Source organism: Chanodichthys erythropterus, chromosome 9, assembly GCF_024489055.1.
Source record: "Chanodichthys erythropterus isolate Z2021 chromosome 9, ASM2448905v1, whole genome shotgun sequence".
NCBI lineage: Eukaryota > Metazoa > Chordata > Actinopteri > Cypriniformes > Xenocyprididae > Chanodichthys > Chanodichthys erythropterus.
Genome location: NC_090229.1, coordinates 5,347,286 through 5,371,866, shown reverse-complemented (window position 1 = coordinate 5,371,866; position 24,581 = coordinate 5,347,286). Strand labels below are relative to the sequence as shown.

Here is a 24,581-nt window from a genome sequence, read left to right as displayed (position 1 = left end):
ATATATTATATATATATATATATATATATATATATATATATATATTATATAATGATTTATATATAATTATTATGTATGCATTTTTTGACTGCAAATTAATACAGAGACTGTACATGGAATATCTGTACTGTCACACATTTAAACTAGAAACAGAAACAGTGACCAGTTACAGCGTCTAAAATTCCCCTATATTCATAAACGTTTTAAGCTAAAATGTAGGTGTTGAAAAAACTTTTTTAATTGCTAAGTTTTTAATTAATGCTGTGTATATATTGTTCAGCCTGTGATGAATATTTGTTCTATCTCTGCAAATATTTTGTTCAATTACTAGAAATTGCATTTCTCTCTCTCTCTCTCTCTTTTTTTTTTTTTTTTTTTTTTGCATTCCTCTGCAAGTTTGCATGCATAAAAATAAGATATTACTGAATTTGAAGCCAAATTCAAGTTTATTGGCCTAGAAAGATGCACTTACAAGGATTTTGACATGGTGGTTTGCTCCAAATGACACCCTGAACATGCCATAAGTTAGAATGAGGTTATAAGCAAGTTGTGCATGAGGATTGAAAAATATATTTCTTTTTATTGAATACTGATGAAACAAATAAATACATTTTTTACTGAAAAAAACAGTTTGTTATCATTTATTTTCATATAAACTATATGCTCAGCAAGTGCATAGATAGATAGATATCAATGCGATGCATTAAGATGCATTAAGAATATTAACTATGCAATGCATTAAGAATAAGTTAATGAATAAGTGCAAAAAGTGCATTAAACAACATGTGCTGCAGAGAGTCACAGCCTCTTGACTTCACCTTTTATACAATTTTAAAAAAACTTCGACCGTTGGGTTGAACTGCTGAACAACCCAACGACCCAAAGTCCTCCTCCATCTTCATCGATTTTCCGAGGGGAGGGTGGCGCTCCTGCCTCGTTGACAAAGTAAGCGCGCGTATAAATACAACAGGAGAGAACTCAGCCATGTCCTCACCACTCCTCCAATCCACAAGCACCTTCACCATGGACATGATAGTGACCTCGCGCCGAAGGGCTCTGGAGACACGGACTATCCGCCAGCCGACATCCACTATGCGCTCGTGGACTAAAAGCAGTCCTCTGTCTTACAAAAGAACCACAAATGTGGCTGCATCAAGGGCTGCATCCGTGCTCGCGTCTCCGGAAGGGTTTGAGTTGAGCGCGGCTCTCAACGGAGACCCGGTGCGCAGCAACGAGAAGGAACAGCTCCAGGGGCTCAACGACCGCTTCGCCAGCTACATCGACAAGGTTCGCTTCCTCGAGGAGCAAAACAGGCAGCTCGAGGCTGAGATCCAAGCGCTAAAGCAGCAGAAAGTGTCGCAGTCCCTGCAGAGCGACGCGTATGACCGCGAGCTCCAAGACCTGCGCTGCGCCCTGGAGCAGCTCCACAAGGAGAAGGCGCAGATCATGCTGGACACAGACCACATGGACGAGGATCTCCAGCGTATCCGAGAGCGCTACGAAGACGAATCCAGGCTCAGAGAGCACATGGAGTCTGCGATCCGAGGCATGAAGAAAGAGAAAGACGACTCGGTTCTGATGAAGCTGGAGCTGGAGAGGAAAGTCCAAGCGCTCGTGGACGAAATGGACTTCTTGCGGCAGAACCACGAGGAGGAGATCAGCGAGCTTCTGGCTCAGCTTCAAGCCGCGCAGGTGCCGGTGGTGGAGATGAGGGACCTCCAGAAGACCGACATCACCTCCGCGCTCCGGGAGATCCGCGCTCAACTGGACGGGCTCTCCTCCAAGAACCTCCAGCAGGCTGAAGAGGTGTTCAAGTGCCGCTACGCCATGCTGACGGACGCCGCGGAACAGAACAAGGATGCTATAAAGTCCATACGGGACGAGATCGGTGACTACCGCCGTCAGATCCAAGCCAAGAACATTGAGCTGGAGGCTCTTCGAGGCACCAAAGATTCACTGGAAAGGCAGCTGCATGATATCGAAGACCGCCACAACACCGATGTTGCCAGTTACCAGGTCAGTTAATCAAAAGCGAATACATTATAAGTTTAAAGTGTGGGCTAATACAAAATTATATTGATATAAAATTGCGTTTTATAATTCATATCAGATCCTGCAGCCCTAGTAGCTATAATGTTATGCACACTGCACCGTTGCGCGTAAATACGCACGCAGTGCGCAAACCACCTGTGATAATATGGCTTTTTTTTCATGATATGAACGATGGTTTTGGGTTTTGTTTTTAGGGTTTATTTCCTGATTCTAATGTCTTCAATTGAAGCAAATGCACATGGCTGTGTTGCAAAACAGAAAGCACACGTGATGGCCAAAAATGCTGCTTACTAGGTTTTACTTCACAGGTGGTTGCGCACTGCGCGCGTAATTGTGCGCAGCGTGCAATGCGCGTACTTTTTTTTACTAGTGCTGCAGCACTTGGTTTTAGCGGTTTGTTTTGATAGTTTCTGGCAAATCTGGTATACATTATAAAAACAAATCTTAAAACAAATGCTACTTTGGGTACTATGAGAACATTTGCCATCAAATAAGAACTTTTACATATACATTTATATGTAGTTGGGAACAGATTTTTTTTTTTAGTCAATACTGAATAATTTCTTCAAGTGGAAACTAATGAATTTACTGCATCTGCTTTAACAGGAAATGATTCACCAATTGGAAAATGATCTAAAAGGAACAAAATGGGAAATGTCTCGTCATCTTCGGGAATATCAGGATCTGCTCAATGTCAAGATGGCACTGGATGCTGAAATAGCAGCTTACAGGTAGAGTTTTTCCCCTTTTTTGCACTTCTGCATGTCATTTGTTTTATTTATGACAATTTTTTCTCTTTTAATCGTAGGAAACTACTGGAGGGCGAGGAGACACGCTTCCGTACCATTTCTGGAAGCATTCCAAGTGCTGCGTTTGCATACAGCCAGCCCAAATCCTCTAAGGTCAAACATAAAATAGTGGAGGAGATCATTGAGGAGACTAAAGCAGAGCGTGACATCGACGATGATCTGGCAGAGCTGGCAAAAGAGGTGGCAGAAGAAGCTGGTGAGGGTGAAGAGGAGGAAAAGGAGGAAGAGGAGGAAGAGATTGTTGCCGCCAGTCAGGCTAAAGTGAGTTCCGCCGCTCCTGAGGGCGAAGAAGAGGAAGGAGGAGATGAGGAAGAAACAGCAGAAGAAGGAGAGGCTGCTGAGGAGGAAGAGGAAGAAGAGGCCGTGGAGGAAGTGATCGAGGAAACGGAACTGTGCGGAGACAAATCGCCAACGGCAGAGAAAGAAGGCAGTGACAAAGATGAAGAAGGAAAGGAAGATGAAGAAGAACAAGAGGCCAAAGATGATGAAGAGAAGGAAGAAGCTGATGAAAAGGAGGAGACCAAATCTGAAGGAGATGAAGAGCAGAAAGAAGAGTCTGGAGGAGAGGAAACCAAGGCCGATTCGGAGAAGAGCGACAAAAAAAGCGACACTGAGGAAGAAGAAAAGAAATCCCCCGTAAGTGAAGAAAAAGAGAAACCAGAAAGCCCAGCGGATGAGGAAAAAGAGAAACCAGAAAGCCCAGCGGATGAGGAAAAAGAGAAACCAGAAAGCCCAGCAGATGAGGAAAAAGAGAAACCAGAAAGCCCAGCGGATGAGGAAAAAGAGAAACCAGAAAGCCCAGCAGATGAAGAAAAAGAGAAACCAGAAAGCCCAGCAGATGAAGAAAAAGAGAAACCAGAAAGCCCAGCAGATGAAGAAAAAGAGAAACCAGAAAGCCCAGCAGATGAAGAAAAAGAAGAGGTCATTCCAAACGGTGGTGACCCAGCCAAAGAGGAAGCCAGTCCCAAAGAAGAGGTCCAAACCAGAACGGTGGAGACCATCACCAATGGAGACAAGCAGACCAAAGCAGACACTGAGAAAGAGAAGAAGCCAGAGGAAAAGCCTCAGGAGAAAAAGAAAGTCACCAAAAAGGTGGAGAAAGTCGCTCCGGAAGCCAAGAAGGAAATCAAAGGAAAAGACTGATGCAAGTGACCTTGACAGGAAATTAGTTATAATCAATTGTTAGAAATAATTCTATTCGATGCAAAATGCAGCAGAAATAATTGCATGCATGATTATGATTGACTTGCATGTGTGGTTTGGGGGACGTGCCATGCTGAGCTGTTGCGTCTGAAACAGAAACTATAGCGCGTTTGAATTAAAGTGCAAGTACATTTTGCTGCTAATGACTTGAACCGTCTCTGTTAACGAGAGATATCTCCAGCAGCTGTTTGGCAATATTGGTGCTACTACAATATCATCATTCGCAGGTTCACTCTGAGCGGAAACTCCATTTCATCTAGTATACTTCTTGCCTTAAGACATAATGCATTGAATCAATGATAAGAGTCGGTTTGTTAACGCAAAACATGAAAGCTGTTAACAATGATACTGTGAAAGCTAAAGGTGCTGCTCTTTGCAATATCACATCAATCAATAAAAGCTCATCAAATCCTTACAACGCTCCTGTGGTTGTGTTTATGCTATACCCTATAAAATGCTGGGTTAAAAACAACCCAAGTTGGGTTGAAAGTGGACAAACCCAGCGGTTGGGTCAAATGTTTGCCCAACGTGCTGGGCAGTTTTATTTAACCCTACTATTGTTTAAAAATGACTATATGCTTAAAATTAACCCAAAATAGGTTGGAAATTACAATCAGACACATATTTAATACAAATATAATAGGGTCAATGACGTGACGGGTCATTTTTTTGTCCAAAGGCCTTAATAATAATAATAATAATAGAAAACAAAGATATGACATTCAAAGTATGTAAGGTAGTATAACTAGATCTCTTTTATTGAATCCAAAAGGTTTTAATCATATTTTGCTACATATAAAGGTATTTTAAAGATTTTGAAGTGTCAAAAGGTCATTCGGTTTAACCGTCCAAAGCCAAATACAGCCATTTCATTTGTGATTAAAATATCTTAAAATGTAATAAATGTATATATTTTTTATTCTGGAATGATTTTATAGCATCATATATCAGCATAGTACAAAATTGTATTAAAATTATGTGTAGAAGTCGTTGCTTGAAAATTGAATTTCATTGATGTCATTCGGAGTAACCAATATAAAGGGACCATTTTGGATCAATATCATGTGGCAGGATGTGACATCATTCAGACACCTGAAAAGGACCACATGGTCGTGAAGCAAAGTAACTAACTCTCTCTTAACTATTTGAAAAATTCACGTTTTCACTTTCATACGCATGTCCTGAAACATCATTCGGTACAACCGCTATAAAACATGGAAAATGTTGTAATATTTTAAAAACTACATATTTAATTGTCCTTTTGCTAGCTAGCTAGATATCAGCCTGTTAGCATTGTTTGAAAATATCGCCATTCGGTATAACCAAAAGTGTCATTTGGTAAAACCAATATTTTGGTTAAACCGATTGACTTTTTTGGTGAAAACTTTTGTGCATTTTGTATTAAATAACAAAACCAGTGTTAATTGATTATAAAAACCACATAATCTCATTATTAACACTTAATAAAACTTCTAAATTCTAAATATCTCAATTATGTTTTTTTTACACTTTTAAAAACCTAATTCGTCAATGACCCAATAAGAAAAATCAATATAATTTCAATGTAACCCTAAATTATACATTTAAAATGTTTATTGTGATTAAAGTCATTGATAAAGAGCCTTGTTAGACACAATGTACAGCAAAGTTACCATTGCAACTGCTTTATTTTTCACAATATTTCATATCAAATTGTATATCTAGTTAATTGCTTTCATGAACTGTTTCCTAGATAATAAAAATATTAACATGACAGATTTAAACTAAAACTATTTATTAAGTGTTATCCTTACACTACAAGATAAAGTCCTTTACATGTAAACTAAGATTAATAGTTGGCAATAAAAACTTCCTTTTTTCCACCCGAGCAAATGGAAAGAACGTCAACAGCATGACTAACCTCACGTTTCATCATGGCATGGACATTAATCACATGTTTTTTTCTTCACTCTCTAAACCCCTCCATTAGTGTGGCTAGACGTCAGGGTGTAGATCTCAATTAGGATAATGGAGAACATGTGCTGCACTGGCGTGTTAGAGCTCGAGTCGAGTCCTCTGGCTGATCAGGTAACTGAATTTGAGCGAAGGATGTCGCTGAGGGAGCAGTAATTGGATTTGCATGCTAAAAACACTACTTTTTCAATTCAAATGATAAATCGATACAGATTTGTGCTGACCACCGGCTGAGCATCACATCTGGAGTGACAGAGCACTTATCCAACACACTAGTGCAAGCCTAGGGGATGTTGAAATCATTTATACGGTGCATCGCGATGCGGACGATTCTGCATCGATGCAGTAATCAACCATAATCGATTATAGCCTACTGACGTTTCTCTGACGTCATTCGTCGAATCGTCGCATATGCTCGCGCTAATGGCGGAGGGAGGCGAAACACAAAAGCCAGTAATAAAAAAAATGCACCCATTATTTTAACATTTGCAGCATGCGTTCGAGTATGTGTGAGAGCGTTATTGTAACTTAAAGGATTAGTTCCCTTTCAAATGAAAATTAACCCTCAAGCCATCCTATATGACTTTCTTCTTTCTGATGAACACAATCGGAGATATTTTAATGAATATATCCTGACGCATCCGAGCTTTATAATGGCAGTGAAACAGGGGTCATGCGTATGAGCTGAAGAAAGTGCCTACGTCCATCATAAACATATTCCACACGGCTCCGGGGGGTTAATAAAGGCCTTCTGAAGCAAAGTGTAAAAAAAAAAAAAAATCCATATTTAACCAGTTATGAAGTTACGGAAAAAAAACGGAACTGGTATCGTGTCAGTTACACTTTTTCTGTAAATTGAATAGGGAAGGCGGATGTAGCGCAATCTTTGTCAACTGCGAGAGTTTTACTCTTTCTTCGTACGTTGAATACGGAAGGCGGTCTGGCGGAAGCTAGATATTTTACTTCATAACTTGTTAAATATGGATTTTTTTTTTTACACAAATGCATCGCTTCACTTCAGAAGGCCTTTATTAACCCCCTGGAGCCATGTGGAGTACATGTTTATGATGGATGGATCTGGATGGATGCACTTTCTTCAGCTCATACTCGTTGATCCCGCTCAATGCCATTATAAAGCTTGGATGTGTCAGGATATTTATTAATATATCTCCAAATGTGTTCATCAGAAATAAGAAAGTCATATACACCTAGGATGGCTTGAGGGTGAGTAAAGCAAAGGGCTAATTTTCATTTGAAAGTGAACTAATCCTTTAAAGCACACTACTTGACATTTTCATGCACTTTTAGTAGTGTTTACTTGTAAATGCTCCTGTCATATGCTGTGTTCAGACTTCAGTTTGCTACATATAGGAAGTGTATACTTACTTTGGAGTTCATGCACATTCCCAAATTTCTATATATCCTTATTATTGTTAATATGTAATTCATTATTTCCAGGAGCTCATTGCTTCTACCTTCAATTAAACTGCTAACAGTGATTGTAAAATAAATTGCCTAAATTATTACTTTGTTAGCTAACTGCATGATTATATGCACAGTCACCTCTGATACCATTCTCTAAATTGTAATGTTGACATGCATTAAAAGCGCTATACAAATAAATGTGAATTGAGTTAGGCTATTTGACTGCTTGTATTCATTGACGAAAATGTAGCCATGTGCACTAATATTGAAAATTGAGGATGCAACACAATCAAATCTAATCATTGACATGATAATCGAATTGAATTGTGAGACCAGTGACGATTCACACCCCTACTTATTGCACAGTGGATTCAAACTTAAAACTTCCCTGTTAGCAGCCCAGATTTTAACCACTATGCAACACTCACCTCGTATGTATGCGAATGGGAACCAGAAGCTGTGCTTTGACTGGATTCTGCAGTGCTGAATGGGCACAAAATAGTCACATGACATCTAGTGAATCACTTTAGCTGAGCTCTGAGGTTGCTTGAATTATATCAATTACAGCTGTCATGAATAAATAATCAATGCACAGCTCTGGAGTTGATGACTACATACAAGCAGATTTAGTTGGTCATAGAATAGCATATACTATACTCTTAAAGGGATAGTTCACCCAAAAATGAAAATTTGATGTTTATCTGCTTACCCCCAGCGCATCCAAGATGTAGGTGACTTTTTTTCTTCAGTCGAACGCAAATTATGATTTTTAACTGCAACCGCTGCCGTCTGTCAGTCAAATAATAGCAGTAGATGGGAACTTCAACTATAACAGTAAATAAAACTTCCATAGACAAATCAAAATTAAAACCTGCGGCTCGTGACGACACATTGATGTCTTAAGACACGAAACGATCGGTTTGTGCGAGAAACCGAACATTATTTATATATTTTTACCTCTAATACACCACTATGTCCAACTTCGTTCAGCTTCCTGTTAGTGAGGTCAAAAAACGCGTTGTGATGACGGAAGTGATGTCTCGCCCATATACTTCAATGAGCGCGAGACATCACTTCCGTTGTCAGAGCACGATCAGACCTCACTAACCGGAAGCTGAATGAAGTTGGACATAGTGGTGTATTAGAGGTAAAAAATTATATAAATACTGTTCGGTTTCTCGCACAAACCGATCGTTTCGTGTCTTAGGACATCAGTGTGTCGTCACGAGCCGCAGGTTTTAATTTGGATTTGTCTATGGAAGTTTTTTCGACTCTTATTGTTCAAGTTCCCAATCACTGCTATTATTTGAGTGACAGACGGCAGCGGTTGCAGTTAAAAATCATAATTTGCGTTCGACTGAAGAAAAAAAGTCCTCTACATCTTGGATGCACTGGGGTAAGCAGATAAACATCAAATTTTTGGGTGAACTATCCCTTTAATATTTCTACAGTATGCATATAAATTATATAGAGTGTACAGCAGAAAAACAACAGCACAGAGTAACGCACTAGGTTAAGGAGGTTTGTCAAGATTTTATTGAGAGGCAATAAGCCTTTCTTTGAGGATCTGGTATAAGGCATTTTCAATACTAAGCACACTTGTGTTATCATAGGCAGTTGACAGTGTGATTAATGCAGAAGGCAAACTGACACAATGCTCAAAGAATAGCATTTTAATAAATAAACAACAATTAAACCAACACAAAGAACCTGCAATCACAACTTCCCTGCCAAGCGCAAACGTAAGGCATGTGTTCATGCATAGGCTACTCTGGCTTTAGGCGATCTCTAGGTTTGCATTTATTATTCGCGTTTGCACACATTGCTTTTAATTGGAACTGAATTTGAAATCGAGCAGCAGGACACAGTGCACTTGTTGTTGAGACGTCTGCAGGTGTGAGATGAACGCGCGAGGTTTGATCACCTCCAGCTAGCACCAGGGGGTTTGGTCAGGTGTGTCTACTTCTCTTTTGGCTTGTCTTTCTCAGCTTTACTTTCTTTCTTGTCGTCTCCTTTCTTTTTCTCATCTTCTTTTCCAGCATCATCCTTCTCTTCTTCTTCACCTTCTTCTTTATCACCTTCTTCACCCTCTCCTCCTTCTTCCTCTTTTCCTTCCTCCTCTTCCGTTTCTACCTTATCCTCACCTTCTTCCTCTTCACCTGCAAAAGAGACAATACGTCACTACTGGGTGCTACAAAATTATATTCAAAAATGATATCTGCTAATAACAGTGCATGTTTAGTGGAATAACAAAAGTATCTTTCCTTTATGTCAGTTCAGTGTCAGTTTCTCATCTCCCCTCTGAGGGTATTTACCTTTAGAGTTATGCATTTTGCAGACACTTATTTCAAGAATTGTACATGCATTGAAGGTGTACTTTTTTCCCAGTTCATGCATGTGAATTTTGTGCCATGCTCTAGTGTTTGAACTTCAGGAAAACATATAAAATTTAAAATAAAATAGAATCTATAAAATAAAAAATGTAAATAAATACATTGTAAATATTGTGTAATTTTTGGTGCATTGATTTGAATCCAATTGGATTCAGTTTGACTCCAAACCAAAGTCATTATAGTTTTTTGTTACTTGAAATTAAATTAAATGAAATATTAAATGTTACATTTCACCAGTATTCTGTCAAAATAAAAGCTTTTTTATTTGAAATGTTAAACTTGAGGGTTTGAACATTCCAAAGTATCAAAAAAATATTTACATATTGAAAGAAGTTGAGACATAAATATTAGTATTTTAACTTGTAGCCTAAAAAAAAGTTAATATTATCACATTCGTTTTTATTGAATATGCATAGTTTATTGTCATTTTCAACAGTATTATATTTTCCATTTTTATAATTAGAGTTATAACTATATATATCTGTGTGTGTGTGTGTGTGTGTGTGTGTGTGTGTGTGTGTGTGTGTGTGTGTGTGTGTGTGTGTGTGTGTGTGTGTGTGTGTGTGTGTGTGTGTGTGTCTATACACACACACACACACACACACACACATTTTAATCAACATAAACATTTTAGGTTCAAATTGTTCATGTAATAAAACTAAATTCAATAAAAACTTTTTTCACTATATTGGGGAAAAATATAGGGAAAATAATTTTCATTTACTGTATATGCACCAATGTGTCAAAACATAATAAATATTAGGATTTTATAAATATTATATATAAAACAAATGATCCTCACCCTCTTCTTTTTCCTCTTTTTCTTCTTCCTCCTCCTCTTTATCACCCTCTTCTTCCTCCTCCTCCTCCTTCTCACCCTCTTCCTCCTCCACCTCCTCCTTCTCTACCTCTTCCTCCTCCTCCTCTTCTTTCTCCGGACGTGCCCCGGCCTCCTGCGCCTGACTGGCTTCAACAATCTCATCCGCAGTGGCAGAGTAGCTCATCAATCTGCTTCCCAGAAGATAGGGGGCGCCAGAGCTCAGACTGGCCTGCACAGAGAACACAGGACGGCCGAAAGAAGGAGTGGCAGCGATGGAGGGGGAAAACACACTGGAGATACCACCAATACCGCCCACGTTGAAGCGGGTTTCTTCTCCTTCTAGAAGTTTCCTGTTGGAATGTAAATGGACTTTATATTTTATAATATTCAAGATTGGGGGGGATCAAATGTAAACAATGTTATATAGGTTATACATATCAAATGCAATAAAGCAAAACTGTTGACATTACTAACCTATAAGCAGCTATCTCAATGTCCAAGGCCATTTTCACATTGAGAAGGTCTTGATATTCTTTTAGGTAACGGCCCATTTCACTCTTCATGGTCCTTAGCTCATTCTCCAAGTCACCGATGGTATCCTGTCCAGACAGAAATCAAAGATCAAAAGTTTAGATTTTTGCCATATAGCCTCTAGCAAACCCAGGTTTAATTCCCAGGGATAGCAAGAACTAATCAAATGTGTGCAATGTAAGTTGCTTTAATGCCAAATGCATAAATGTAAATTGATGACATGTAGTTATCATTCTGACCTGTAGATCAGCGATCTCTGAGCTCTGTTTCTCCTCGACCTCTTGCAATTGTCTCTCCAGAGCTTGGTTGAGGCCCTGGCATGCTTCGATCTCCAGGTCTCGAGCTTTCAGGAGGCGACGATACTCCCCAGCCTCGTCTTTAGCGGTACGGATGTTCTCCGTGTGTTTGGACGTGTCCTCCGTAATGGTGCTCACCTTCCCACGGAACCACTCCTCTGCGGCCTGGATGTTCTGCTGAGCCAGGCGCTCATACTGACCTCGGATGTCTCGGAGAGCTACAGAGAGGTCCGGTTTGGCCACTTCCATCTCCACCGACACCTGGGCGCTGTACTGCACCTGGGCTTGGAGCTCGGCGATCTCGCTTTCATGGAGCCTCTTGAGGAAGTCCAGCTCATCCAGTAGAGTGTCGGCTCTTTTTTCGAGCTCAGACCGGGACAACGCCGCATCGTCCGCCCCCTTCCTGGCGTCCACCAGCCGGCCTTCGGTTTCCTCACGGGCCAGGACTTCTTCTTCGTAGCGACTCTGCAAGGCCTTGAGTGCCTCTTCCAGTCGGTCCCGCCTTTCTTGAGCCGCTTGGCGCTCCCTACGGGCCTCGTCTACCGCCGCACGGAGTTCCCTCGCCTCTTGCTCGTACAGACCCCTGAGACGGGAGGGTTCGCAGTGCCTCTGGCGCAACAGGAGCAGCTCTGCCTCCAGGGAACGGTTCTGGAGCTCCAGGCCATGCACGCGGTCAATGAAGCTGGCAAATCGGTCGTTGAGGTCCTGAAGTTGGGCCCTCTCCTGCTTCCGCACCACTTTGAACTCCGAGCTCAGCTGAGAGGCCTGGCTCAGGTCCAGCTCTGGCGATGCCGCAGAACGCTGCAGACCTGCAGAGGAGGAGAAAACCGACGCACGGGACGGGGACGAATAGGTCGAGTAGACGGATCGAGAGCGGCTGCTGAAGGGCGTCCCGCTACGCACCACCACCCGCCTCCGCTGCACAGACGGGAGATAAGGATTGTAACTCATTGAGCACATGATTGTTGAAGAGAGAAGAGAGCAGAGATGGTTTCCGCAGTGCTGCTGCTGTGGAGAGAGAGAGAGATCTGTGAGGATGTAGCGGCACTGGCAGGGCTTTTTATAGCAGGCGGAGAGACTCTGACGCAGAGCTTTTTACTGACAGCATGAATCGATTACCTTCCAGTCAGGGCTGGGATGGGTTCTCGGGAGTGGAGGAGAAATTACAGAAATGGATTGGCAATGCAATGCAAGAGAGAGAGAGGATGAAAGAGAGATCACAGCAAAAAGGGCAATGAGGACAAAGCTTTCAAGAGCATTCAGAGGAAAAACACTATTCTAACAGGAGATACGGGTCGTTAAATTGTGGCTTTTGTATTAGTTCTCCTTGCATTTAAACTGTCTCTAGTAGTGAGATGAGAAATCTGCATAATATTTTCACTTTTGCCATCTTAAAATAGAACTGGCGTGAAGGAAATGTTTTGTGCAACTGTGTATATTCAGCTGCATAAGCCACTAAAATCTCAGTCAGCAGGAGCCCATTGGAGAAACTGGATAAAAACATTAACAGAAGGACTTACACAAGTAAATGCTTCTCTCTAGTGGTGGTTGAAGGTATTGTGAAATAATAGTAGTCACATTTACATTGCTGTGAAATAATGCAGAGTCATTGAAGAAACTGACAAATACACATTAACCTGAAATAACAGTAATCTGTCATACAGAACTACTATTAGATTATTAGCAACCCTCTTAATACACACTGCATTTTCCTTTTATTTATTCTTGCTTCACAGTTTACTTTTCATATCAGACAAAAATCTTCTTGATTGCTAAAATCTTTACAGGAGATGAAGGAGATGAAGAGATGATGTAAAAATGAGTTTATTGAACATTTGTAGTGTCTTTGTCAAAGTCTTATTATGTCAAGCAAAGGAAATGTTCATTGCTTGTTAACATTTATGGCCTTCAAATTGTTTTCCGAAAAGGTTCTCCGATTTGTGTGGCATGACATAAATCGTCTCAAATGTTGTACATATCTGAATAAAGGTAGTGGTCACAAGTATATTTCTGCAAAAGTGCTGGTTACACATTGTTAGATCGGATGGAATCCCCATGTCAGAAATATCAGATCCGACCCCGGATGCCAGATCCAATCAAAAGCTATCAATTTTGTCTGGTGTCCAAAACCAGTAAAACCTGTCAACAGCAAGTCTAGTCTGATACCCAAAACTCTATTAACAGTCTTCTATCAGCCCGAGAGTTTGACTGAAAAACACAGACAAAAGCAAAAACATGAGAAGAAGTGATGATAATAAAAGAGCAGAGTTTATTGAATAATCTTAGCTGCATGTTTTAATGCTCAGACTTTGTCTGACTAGTACAAATCCAACAAGTGTTATTATACCAAAGGTAAAGCAATAGAAAATTACTTCTTCACAACATCGTCCTGTGACGTTAAAAACCTTGAAATGGAGACAATGAAGACAAACATTCCTTCAAACCACACAATCATAATATTAAACAACAATAGAAGGGAAATATAGTGATACATATTATAAAAATATAAAATGACAAATGAATAATATTACTAATAAATTGACAAATACATGATTAAATGATAACTTATGTAAATCAAATAACATGAATAAATGGTGAAATGTTAACTGTATAAATTAAATATGGATTAATCACTGTTAAAGTTGTTTTGTTGTTTGACAATTAATGACATAGCAGTTATTTTAGGCTACTGTCAATAAATGCATGGAATCAATATGATTTCTTTCTCAAGTTATCTCTACTGTTTAGGTTCACTTAAGACTGTATAACCGAATGTATGCAAGAATAGTTGTTGAGACGGGATTTTGAGATCATTTTGTGTGTGTATGTGTCCGTTCAAGTGCAAGGAGTCACGAAACATCGCTCGATTATGTGTTTGTGCGCCTCTGTGAGCGTGCACACAATGAAAACGGCGTGCGGTTGCGAATGAAGATCTGTCTTGCCGCTTCTTGCATTTGAATTGTTTATAGTGTTTTAAATTGGTTAGACTTACTAAAATGTGCAAATAATAAACTTTCACTATATAATGACTAAATTTAGTTAATCCGCGAATCACATGCGCTCCGAATCGTGGGGCCTGGTTGTTGTTTACTACTAATGATTATAAATGATTATAAAATGAAAAAATACATTAAAAAAAAAAACAGAAAATAAAACATAACAGATGTATGATTGCTCACCTAAAGTAACACACAGATACACACAGGTTGCTACTGAGAATCCTTAGATCCTTCAACATCACGCAAACACAGAATTGCAAGCCTGCAATAATTTTACAAAATTAAATAAAAAAATGAAATAAAATAATTTACAATAATTTTATAATGGCAACAATGTACTAAAAAAACAGGGTTGCCAGGTTTTACAACAAAACCCACCCAATTGCTACTCAAAACTAGCCCAATCGCGTTTCATGGGGGGTCTCACAGTAAAAAAAATCACGTTCTGAAGGGTAAGAAACTTTGATATTCTTCAGTGTTTCCCTATAGCAGCAGCTAATAAATCAGAAGTCTCTGACATTCACAGAAAACACCTTATTTCCGCATTTAAAAACAAGGTGGATAGACTAAACACTAATACATGTGCATGCTGTCATCACAACATCGTCCTGTGACTTGAAATGGAGACATTCTCTCATATCTTACTCATGAAGACAAACATTCCCTCAAACCACCGAATCATAATATTAAACAACAATAGAAAGGAAATATAGTGATACCAATGATAAAAATATAAAATGACAAATGAATATTAATAATAAAATGATGAATAAATGATTAAAGAATACATTTTGTAAATCAAATAATATGAATATATGGTTAAATGATAAAATCAAATGACAACTACATAAATGACTTATGATTATGAAATGAAATCATAAAAAACAAAGACAATAAAACAGTAACACACACTAAAGATTTCACACTAAAGATTAAACATTGTATAGTAATGCACTGTACTTACTGTTTTGTTTTTGTATTTCAGGAGCTCAGGTATCAATTTTTTTGTGTTGCGATAATTGCTGAAGCTTTTATCACGGTATACTGTATCACGATATTGAAATAAATTGCAAGTAAATTTCATAGTATAAAAGGTTTAAGAACTCTTTTTCTTATAACAAACAGAACTCTGAATGTTTAAATACAATAACGCAATACACAAAAGAAATATAAAGTAAAAATAATAATCAAACAGATTATTAAAGTGCAAAAGAATTATAAAGAACAACAGGTAACAATCAACATTAGCTAAGATTTATAAACGCTTCATAAGTATTTTTCATTGTTTTTTTTTTTGTTAATAATGGATTAACATGTTAACTAATGAAGTTTTACTGAACAATAACAAATAATCAGAACATTTTCAAACATTAGGGTATGTTGTAGTCCAGGTTAAGATATAAAAAATTTTTAAGTTTGAAAATAAATAGCAAGTCTTTAAGTATTGATATCCCAAATATCCCACTTTCTCACTCTCTTTCTCCTCCCTCATCATGAGCGGATACGTCCCCTATTGCTGATTGGCTACAATAATGTTTTGGTGCTCCGTGGATCAATCCGATCCACTTTGTTTTATCTATTCATCGATCTATTTTGTTTTCAATAAATGGCACAGACATTTAGTAAATATTCACAGAATTATTTGTTGATTTAAACTTTCATTGCTTACTGCACCTTTAATAAAATTCTATTGTATTGTATAAATATGACATCAAATAAATGACATCACCGAACAAAGTAATTTTGCATCACAGTAACTGATACATACCATGATATTGTAATCCAATCTGATATTTGCTTCATCTATGAATCACAGAAGTAAAAGAACAGCAGCTAATTAACTTCCTGTGATGTTTGAAGGGAGCACATTTACTCAAACATATGTTATGATAAACATGCCCCTACATCCTGTGACATACAAGAGTTTATTATGAAACATAATGAACTTATTAATTACTTATTAATGACTTAAGAAATTTTTAATGTCTTAAAAAGGAGAAGGCTGTTTACCCTGACAGAAACACTGAACCATAAACTGCAAACCCAGCGTAAAGCGGTTCAGTGAACGTGGCGTTGAACGTGTGTATGTCTGTGAGCGCGTGTTTTTTGGAGACGCTGTAGAAGGACAGGGTTCCGGCCGGCCAATCAAGATACACTGCGACTCTCTTTGAGGGTTCTGATTGGACATGTATGTCTGTGTTCTCATTATCATGCCAGGCACTATATCGATCAGTAGTACAGAAAAGACTCCAGGACTTTTCATTCCACCCAAATCTACAGTCGCTCCCTCCTTTCCTTCTGATGTCTTTATATGTTACTGCAACATAAGCCCCCCCACTCCATTCAACTTCCCAGTAACAGCGTTCAGATAGAGTTTCTCTACACAGAACCTGCTCGTGGTGCTCAAATCTCTCTGGATGTTCGGGATATAGCTGGTCATCTTGCACACGCGACACACTTCTGTTCCCCTCGGACAGAGCGAGACGAGTGTTTGCCGTGTCTGGATCCAGCGTGAGATCACAGGCATCTGTACACAACAAGAGAGAGATTAGAACAACAGACGCAGTTCATTCATCACAGTACTGCATGGCTCTCGGGAATATAGTGATTGTCTGAGTGTGTGTGTGTATCAGACAATCATTATTTTATATATATATATATATATATATATATATATATATATATATATATATATATATATATATATATATATATATATATATATATACACACACACACACACACACACAGAACCTACATTTTCGCAGTCCTGGTGTGATCCTGAAATCCCCACAATGGTCTGCACTAAAGAGTGAAAAAGAAATATAGGAATGAAGTAGGAATAGGCTGTGCAGATCTAGTACTTTCTGGACAACCTGTACTTTTCTCATAGTATTTTTTCTTACTTTAACAATACAAGCAGACTTTATTTAGGTTAAATAAGATTTTTTTTAAAAAGGGGGAAAAAACTGTAGATTATTACAAATGTAAACTGATACATTTATCAGGGCAAAAATAAGCAAACATACTTTCAAAACTAAATCTGATTCCTGATTTAAAGGTGCCGTAGAACATCTTTTTAAAAGATGTAATATAAGTCTAAGGTGTCTCCTGAATGTGTCTGTGAAGCTTCAGCTCAAAATACCCCATAGTTTTTTTTTTTAATTCATTTTTTTTAACTGCCTATTTTGGGGCATCATTAAATATGCGCCGATTCAGGCTGCGGCCCCTTTAAATGCTCGCGCTCCCCGCCCACGGAGCTTGCACTTGCCTTAAACAGCATGAACAAAGTTCACACAGCTAATATAACCCTCAAAATTGTTCTTTACAAAGTGTTCGTCATGCAGCATGTCTAATCGCGTAAGTATAGTATTTATTTGGATGTTACATTTGATTCTGAATGAGTTTGATACTGCTCTGTGGCTAAAGCTAACATTACACACTGTTGGGGAGATTTATAAAGAATGAAGTTGTGTTTATGAATTATACAGACTGTTTAAAAATGAAAATAGCGACGGCTCTTGTCTCCGTGAACACAGTAAGTAACTTTAACCACATTTAACAGTACATTAGCAACATGTTAACGCAACATTTTGAAAGACAATTTACAAATATCACTAAAAATATCATGATATCATGGATCATGTCAGTTATTATTGCTCCATCTGCCATTTTTTGCTATTGTTCTTGCTTGCTTACCTAGTCTGATGATTCAGCTGTGCACAGATCCAGACGTTAATACTGGCTGCCCTTGTCTAATGCCTTGAACATGGGCTGACATATGTAAATATTGGGGGCGTACATATTAATGATCCTGACTGTTACGTAACAATCAGTGTTATGTTGAGATTCACCTGTTCTTCGGAGGTCTTTTAAACAAATGAGATTTATATAAGAAGGAGGAAACAATGGAGTTTGAGACTCACTGTATGTCATTTCCATGTACTGAACTCTTGTTATTCAACTATGCCAAGATAAATAAATGTTTTAATTCTAGGGCACCTTTAAAAGGCTTACAAAAACACATACGGTAAACACAATACAGGTGTCGTGAAATCCATTCATACTTAAATGTCTTCAGTTTGCAGTCTGAATTCTGTAGCAGAGTAGAAAACATCTGGACTTCTGTGTGATTGTAGCTGAGATCCAGCTCTCTCAGGTGTGAAGGGTTTGAACTGAGAGCTGAAGCCAGATAACGACAGCCTTCCTCTGTCACCATACAGCCAGACAATCTACAAAAAAAAAGTCACAAAAAATGAGTTTGGGATTTCTTGTTGTGTTAGATCTATACTAAGAATATTATGCTAATAAATAAAGAAATCTAATAAATATATGTAAAAGAAAAAAAAAGATCATGCATCACTCATTTATTTTTGCAGGAACAGTTATTTTTTTAATGTAAAGACAATTTAAATTCTGAAAAGCAAGATAAAAAAAAATATATTACTTCTCTTAAAACAGGGCAAAAATATCTTTTGCTATTCTTAAGGCTGTTTCACATGGGAATTGGCACTTTGGGCATTTTGGGCGAACATTGCCATATTTATAATCAACAAGGTCACATTTGTATTTACTAAAAACTAAGTAAATTAAACATATTGGAAATTTTTGTGTTCATGTTACTTGTTATTTATCATCTCACAGGAATATGACTAGTGTAGTTAACTATGACATTTTGCACGTATTTGTATTTTTACCAGTAACTACCACTGGTACATTCAAAAGCTCCCATGCTCTGGATTTGTTTATTTATATCTCTATAAGAGATTTTTGATGGGTCATACAACTCTGGGAATTTCATTAATTTTCATTTTAAAGGATCTTCTCCTCCAACACTCCAGCATGAGCTCAGTGAAATGTTCTATAATTTTTTGTTAATAATCAGACAAAAAGATAAAATATATCTTCGGTCAGTGCCTGCCACAAAGAGCCATGCTTGTGGAGCAGGGTGTGCTAACAAATAATGCTACCTATAATGCTAATTTTGCTACCAACACTGTATTTGTATTGTAGTAAGAGTAGGTTTAGGGTTGGGTAAGGTAGGTGTAGATGTTAATAAAGCCACAAATCACATTAATATCATGCTGGAAGCGTAATCTGTTTTAGTTTTTTTTAGGTAGCATTTTTCGTTGTTGATTTATGCTGCACGAACATCGCTTGTGCACCACCTCCATGTCGCAGCAAAACTGCCCATGTTTTTCCACTTTGTGCATATCTCCCATTAAAAATAACATAGACATTTACGACTGTGTCGTCCCGTGTGAAAGGGCCTATACTTACCTCAGTATCTGCAGGTGACAGTTTGGACTCTTCAGTCCAGCACAGATAATCTCCACACCAGCGTCCTGCAGGTCATTGTTGCTCAGGTCCAGCTCTATCAGCAGTGAATTTGAGGACTGTAGAGCTGAGGCCAGGATTTCACAGCACTGATCTGAGATATTATAGCCAGCAAGACTGAAAGAGAATAAAAACACTGTTTCAGTTGATGTAATGGACACCTAGAACAGGTTTTTGACATCAATGATCGTTATTTTTGTTTTGAAGTAGTTCAAATGATTAGTTGGTAGGTTTTGGCAAATAACATCTAGGCTGAAGTAAACAGAGTCTACTAGAGTGCAGAAACAATGATATAAAATTACATTTTACAATTTAAAAATGAGAAAAGTGTAGGCCTACATAAATGATTGAATGTATTAGTAATCTAGAACTTGATATGAAGACAAGAACCACACATTTCTGTCTTGTTTGCCATTTGAATCTGAAAAGAAATAACCAATTTTTTGTAAACGGATTTTCAGATCATTCAAGACAAAAGCATAATACTTAGTGTGTTTTTGATATTTCAATACTAAAACATTTGTTACACTCACAGAGCTTTTCTGCAGTTCATCACAGCCGGTATCAGTCTCCTTCTGCCCTCATCTGATGCGTTGTATTCCTTGACGTCCAGCTCCTCCAGCACCTCGTCTGACATCTGGAGCATGAAGGCGATTGCTGAGCAGTGAGCAGGAGAGAGTTTCTTCCGTGAGTCTTTGTTTGATTTCAGAAACTGCACAATCTCTCTGAGCAGAGTCTGATCCTTCATCTCCAGCAGACAGAGGAAAAGGTTGATGGATCGGTCAGCTGAGAGACCCTGTTCATGTTTGATTTTCTCCTTAATGTAAGCGGTGATTGTCCCGATGCTCTCTGAGCTCTTCTCCGTGTGTGTCAGCAAACCCTGCAGGAGCCTCTGATTGGACTCCAGCGAGATGCCCAGCAGGAATCGCAGGAAGAGATCCAGGTGTCCGTTCTTACTCTGAAGAGCCGTGTCTATCACTCCTTTATGCAAATTAGGAAGTAAGTCAAAACAATTCAGAAGCTCAGAAATATTATTTACAAAGCAGTAAAAGACATAAAACGCAGCGAGAAACTCCTGAAAGCTCAAATGTATGAAGCAGTAGATTTTCCTCTGATGCCTCACAGATTCCTCCTTAAAGATCTCAGTGAAAATCCCAGAATACACTGAGGCGTCAGTGAAGTCTATGCCGCTCTCAATCAGGTCCTCCTCATAGAACATCACATTGCCTTTCATCAGCTGCTTGAAAGCCAGTTTAGAAAGTTTCACAATCACTTCTCTGTTGGACTGCAGGAATATCTCTGGATCTCTTCCACTTGGCTCTTCATACTTCTGATTCCTCATCTTCATCTGAGTGAGCAGGAAGTGGATGTACATCTCAGTCAGAGTTTGAGGGATTTCTGCACTGCCATCTTGTTTCAGGAGCTTCTGAAGCATGGTGGCTGAGATCCAGCAGAAGACGGGTATGTGGCACATGATGTGGAGGCTTCTTAATTTTTTAATGTGTGAGAAGATTCTGCTGGCTTGATGCTCGTCACTGATTTTCCTCCTGAAATATTCCTCCTTGTGAGGATCACTGAATCCATGAATTTCTGTCACACGATCAACATGTTTTAAGGGAATATGATTGGCTGCTGCTGGTCTAGAGGTGATCCAGATGAGAGCATCGGGAAGCAGGTTTCCTCTGATGAGGTTTGACATCAACACACACACTGATGAAGACTCATTCACATCAGAAACGGTCTCCTTTTCTGAAAACATCTGTGTAATTCTGCTTTCATCCAGACCATCAAAGATGAACACAACTTTATGAACTTCAAAGATCTTTGACTCCAGATCCTTAAGTTCAGGATGAAAATCCAGCATAAGTCTGTAAAGACTGTACTGATGATCTTTAATCAAGTTCAGCTCTCGAAATGGAAGCACAAACATGAAATCTACATCCTGATTGGCTGTTCCCTCTGTCCAATCCAGAATGAACTTCTGCACAGAGACCGTTTTTCCAATTCCAGCGATACCGCTAGTAAGAACGGTCTTGATTTTGTCTTTTTTCTGCTTCTCACATCCTGGAAGAGGATTAAAGATGTCATTGCAGTTAATTGGAGTGTTTTGGAGAGTCTTGTAATTGTTCTCCATCTGTAAGATCTCATGTTCCTCATTCACCCCTTCAGTCTCTCCCTCTGTGATGAAGAGTTGTGTGTAAATCCAGTTTAGAAGAATTGTATTCTTTTTTAATTGAATTCCCTGAAATAAGATCTCATACTTCATCTTCATGCTCATTTTGTGTCTCTCCTTGAGCACATCAACAGATGCAGTGTAGCAGGGAGCAGAACCAGCAGAACTGGATAATCCGCATTTAGTCTGGATCAGATCACTGAAGAAACACAGACAGAGTAACAACATTTTAGCCCACATTACTAAATGACTTCGTATTGACTGACATGTATGTTAAATGTTTGTTAAGAGAAGAAATTATAAATAAACACACTGAAAAAAATGTTTAGGACTTAAATAGATTTTAAGACATGCTTTTTTTTCAGAAGTGAGATTCACAATGGCAGCTGTGAAAAAAGCTGATCAACTTATGTGTAACACTCAACTTATGTTCTTGCAGTTTTCTGTCAAAATAAAAGCTTAAAGGGTTAATTCACCCAAAAATGAAAATTCTGTCATTAATTACTCACCCTCATGTTGTTCCACACCTGTAAGACTTTCATATTCATATTTTGAACACAAATGGGGATATTTTTTATCAAATCTGAGAGATTTCTGTCCCTCCATCGACAGCTACGCAACTGACACTTTGACGCTTTTCAATGTTCATAAAACTAATCCATATGAATTGAGCGGTTTAGTCCATATTTTTGACCGTTTTATATGATGAACAGATTGAATTTAGGCTTTTACTCAAATTTTGATTAAACCACTCGATTTATATGGATTAGTTTTACAAAATTATGAACTTGCATCAAAGTGGTAGTCGTGTAGCTGTCAATCAAGGAACAGAAATCTCTCAGATGTCATTAAAATATCTTCATTTGTTTTTTGAAGATGAACGAAGGTCTTACAGGTGTGGAACGACATTAGGGTGAGTAATTAAAGGGATAGTTCACCCAAAAATGAAAATTAGATTTTTATCTGCTTACCCCCAGGGCATCCAAGATGTAGGTGACTTACAACATTGCAGTCTGTCAGGCGTATAATGCATGTCAATGGGAACACAATCTATGAGAGTAAAAAAAACATGCATAGACAAATCCAAATTAAACCCTGCGGCTCGTGACGACACATTGATGTCCTAAGACACGAAACGATCGGTTTGTGTGAGAAACTGAACAGTATTTATATCATTTTTTACCTCTAATACACCACTATGTCCAACTGCCTTGAGCGCGTGCACGGCATCCGGTGCGTGAGGTGTGTACGCGCTCTGGCGTAGCTTATGCAAGCGCCGGAAGTGATCTCATTGTTTACACAGTGCACAAACGTGTAGGTACGACGGCTAATCAAAATGGTACTTACTTGCGCTTATCCGGATTGTTCAAACCGACCTAAAACTAAAAGATCACGTTCTCTCACGCAAACTCCTTCAGGAGTGGTGACTTTCCACCTATTCCCAACTTCTGAGCCTGCTCGCCTGAAGTTATGGTTGATTGCTCTTCGGCTGGATATCAACACACCCATTAATGTATTAAAGTTGTTGGGGGACTGCAGCGATCATTTTTCCCCTGATGATTTTACATATCCAGGAGAGGATCACGTACGACTTAAACCATCAGCTGAGATATGTGAACAAGATCTTTGTATGTGTCCTTTTTATTTGTAAAGCTGCCCTTACAAAAAGTAACAAATGTATAACAACTGTTGTATAGGCACCATGTTTAAACTACGCCAGAGCGCGTACACACCTCACGCACCGGATGCCGTGGAGGATGCGGACGCAGTTGGACATAGTGGTGTTTTAGAGGTAAAAAATTATATAAATAATGTTTGGTTTCTCACACAAACCGATCATTTCATGTCTTAGGACATCAATGTGTCGTCACGAGCCGCAGGGTTTAATTTGGATTTGTCTATGCATGTTTTTTTTACTCTTATAGACAAAGTTCCCATTGACATGCATTATACAACTGACAGACTGCAACGGTTGGAGTTAAAAATCATAATTTGTGTTTTACTGAAGAAACAAAGTCACCTGCATCTTGGATGCCCTGGGGGTAAGCCGATAAACATCAAATTTTCATTTTTTGGTGAACTATCCCTTTAATGTTTTGAGGCTTGAAAGAAAAGAAAGTACTGTACATAAGTATTGTAATTCTAATACTGTAAATATATTTATTAATAATATGATTTGTTTTTTTGTTTTTTACAGTGCAGATGTATTAAAGTAGTAATAGTAAAACCTTTTTTACAGAAGCAGCGCCTGTAGTCTTACCTGGGGTGAAAGGATATCAATTCATCACTGAAATGAAGAGGTTGATACATTGAGATTGTACTCTTCATACACACACAACTGGGTTCTGGAGGTGTTGCTGTAATTTGCTCTCTAAAAATAAAAATCAGCAAAGGAAATGTAAACATATTCACTTAGGTCCTTTTTGACCTGCACAATGCAACAATTTATAGAATCAGTGCCTAGTCTTACCTGGGGTCAAAGGGCACCGATCCATCACTGAATTCAGGAGGTTGATACATGGAGTCTGAACTCTTCATAGACACCCAACTGGGTTCTGGAGATGCTGTTCTCCGTCTCTCTGCCTGGACC

General features: G+C 38.7%; 3 protein-coding genes across 3 annotated transcripts; 1 reads left to right on the top strand and 2 right to left on the bottom strand.

The window, feature by feature from the left end:
• The first annotated feature begins 1,023 nt into the window (after positions 1–1,023).
• Positions 1,024–4,040, top strand: nefmb (neurofilament medium chain b). Its single transcript, XM_067393483.1, has 4 exons — positions 1,024–2,016; positions 2,659–2,783; positions 2,861–3,437; positions 3,516–4,040. The coding sequence occupies exons 1-4, from the start codon at positions 1,024–1,026 to the stop codon at positions 4,002–4,004; spliced, it is 2,184 nt and encodes a 727-aa protein (XP_067249584.1). The 3' UTR covers positions 4,005–4,040.
• Positions 4,041–9,015: 4,975 nt separating this feature from the next.
• On the bottom strand, positions 9,016–12,473 carry neflb (neurofilament light chain b). Its single transcript, XM_067393484.1, has 5 exons — positions 11,426–12,473; positions 11,130–11,254; positions 10,625–11,005; positions 10,511–10,518; positions 9,016–9,601 (listed from the first exon to the last, which is right to left on the bottom strand). The coding sequence occupies exons 1-5, from the start codon at positions 12,440–12,442 to the stop codon at positions 9,402–9,404; spliced, it is 1,731 nt and encodes a 576-aa protein (XP_067249585.1). The 5' UTR covers positions 12,443–12,473; the 3' UTR covers positions 9,016–9,401.
• A 1,282-nt stretch (positions 12,474–13,755) lies between these two features.
• On the bottom strand, positions 13,756–24,581 carry si:ch211-255g12.8 (protein NLRC3). The gene is made up of 7 exons (XM_067393482.1): positions 24,462–24,581; positions 24,252–24,362; positions 20,352–22,190; positions 19,762–19,935; positions 18,549–18,713; positions 17,240–17,286; positions 13,756–17,008 (listed from the first exon to the last, which is right to left on the bottom strand). The coding sequence occupies exons 1-7, from the start codon at positions 24,527–24,529 to the stop codon at positions 16,488–16,490; spliced, it is 2,925 nt and encodes a 974-aa protein (XP_067249583.1). The 5' UTR covers positions 24,530–24,581; the 3' UTR covers positions 13,756–16,487.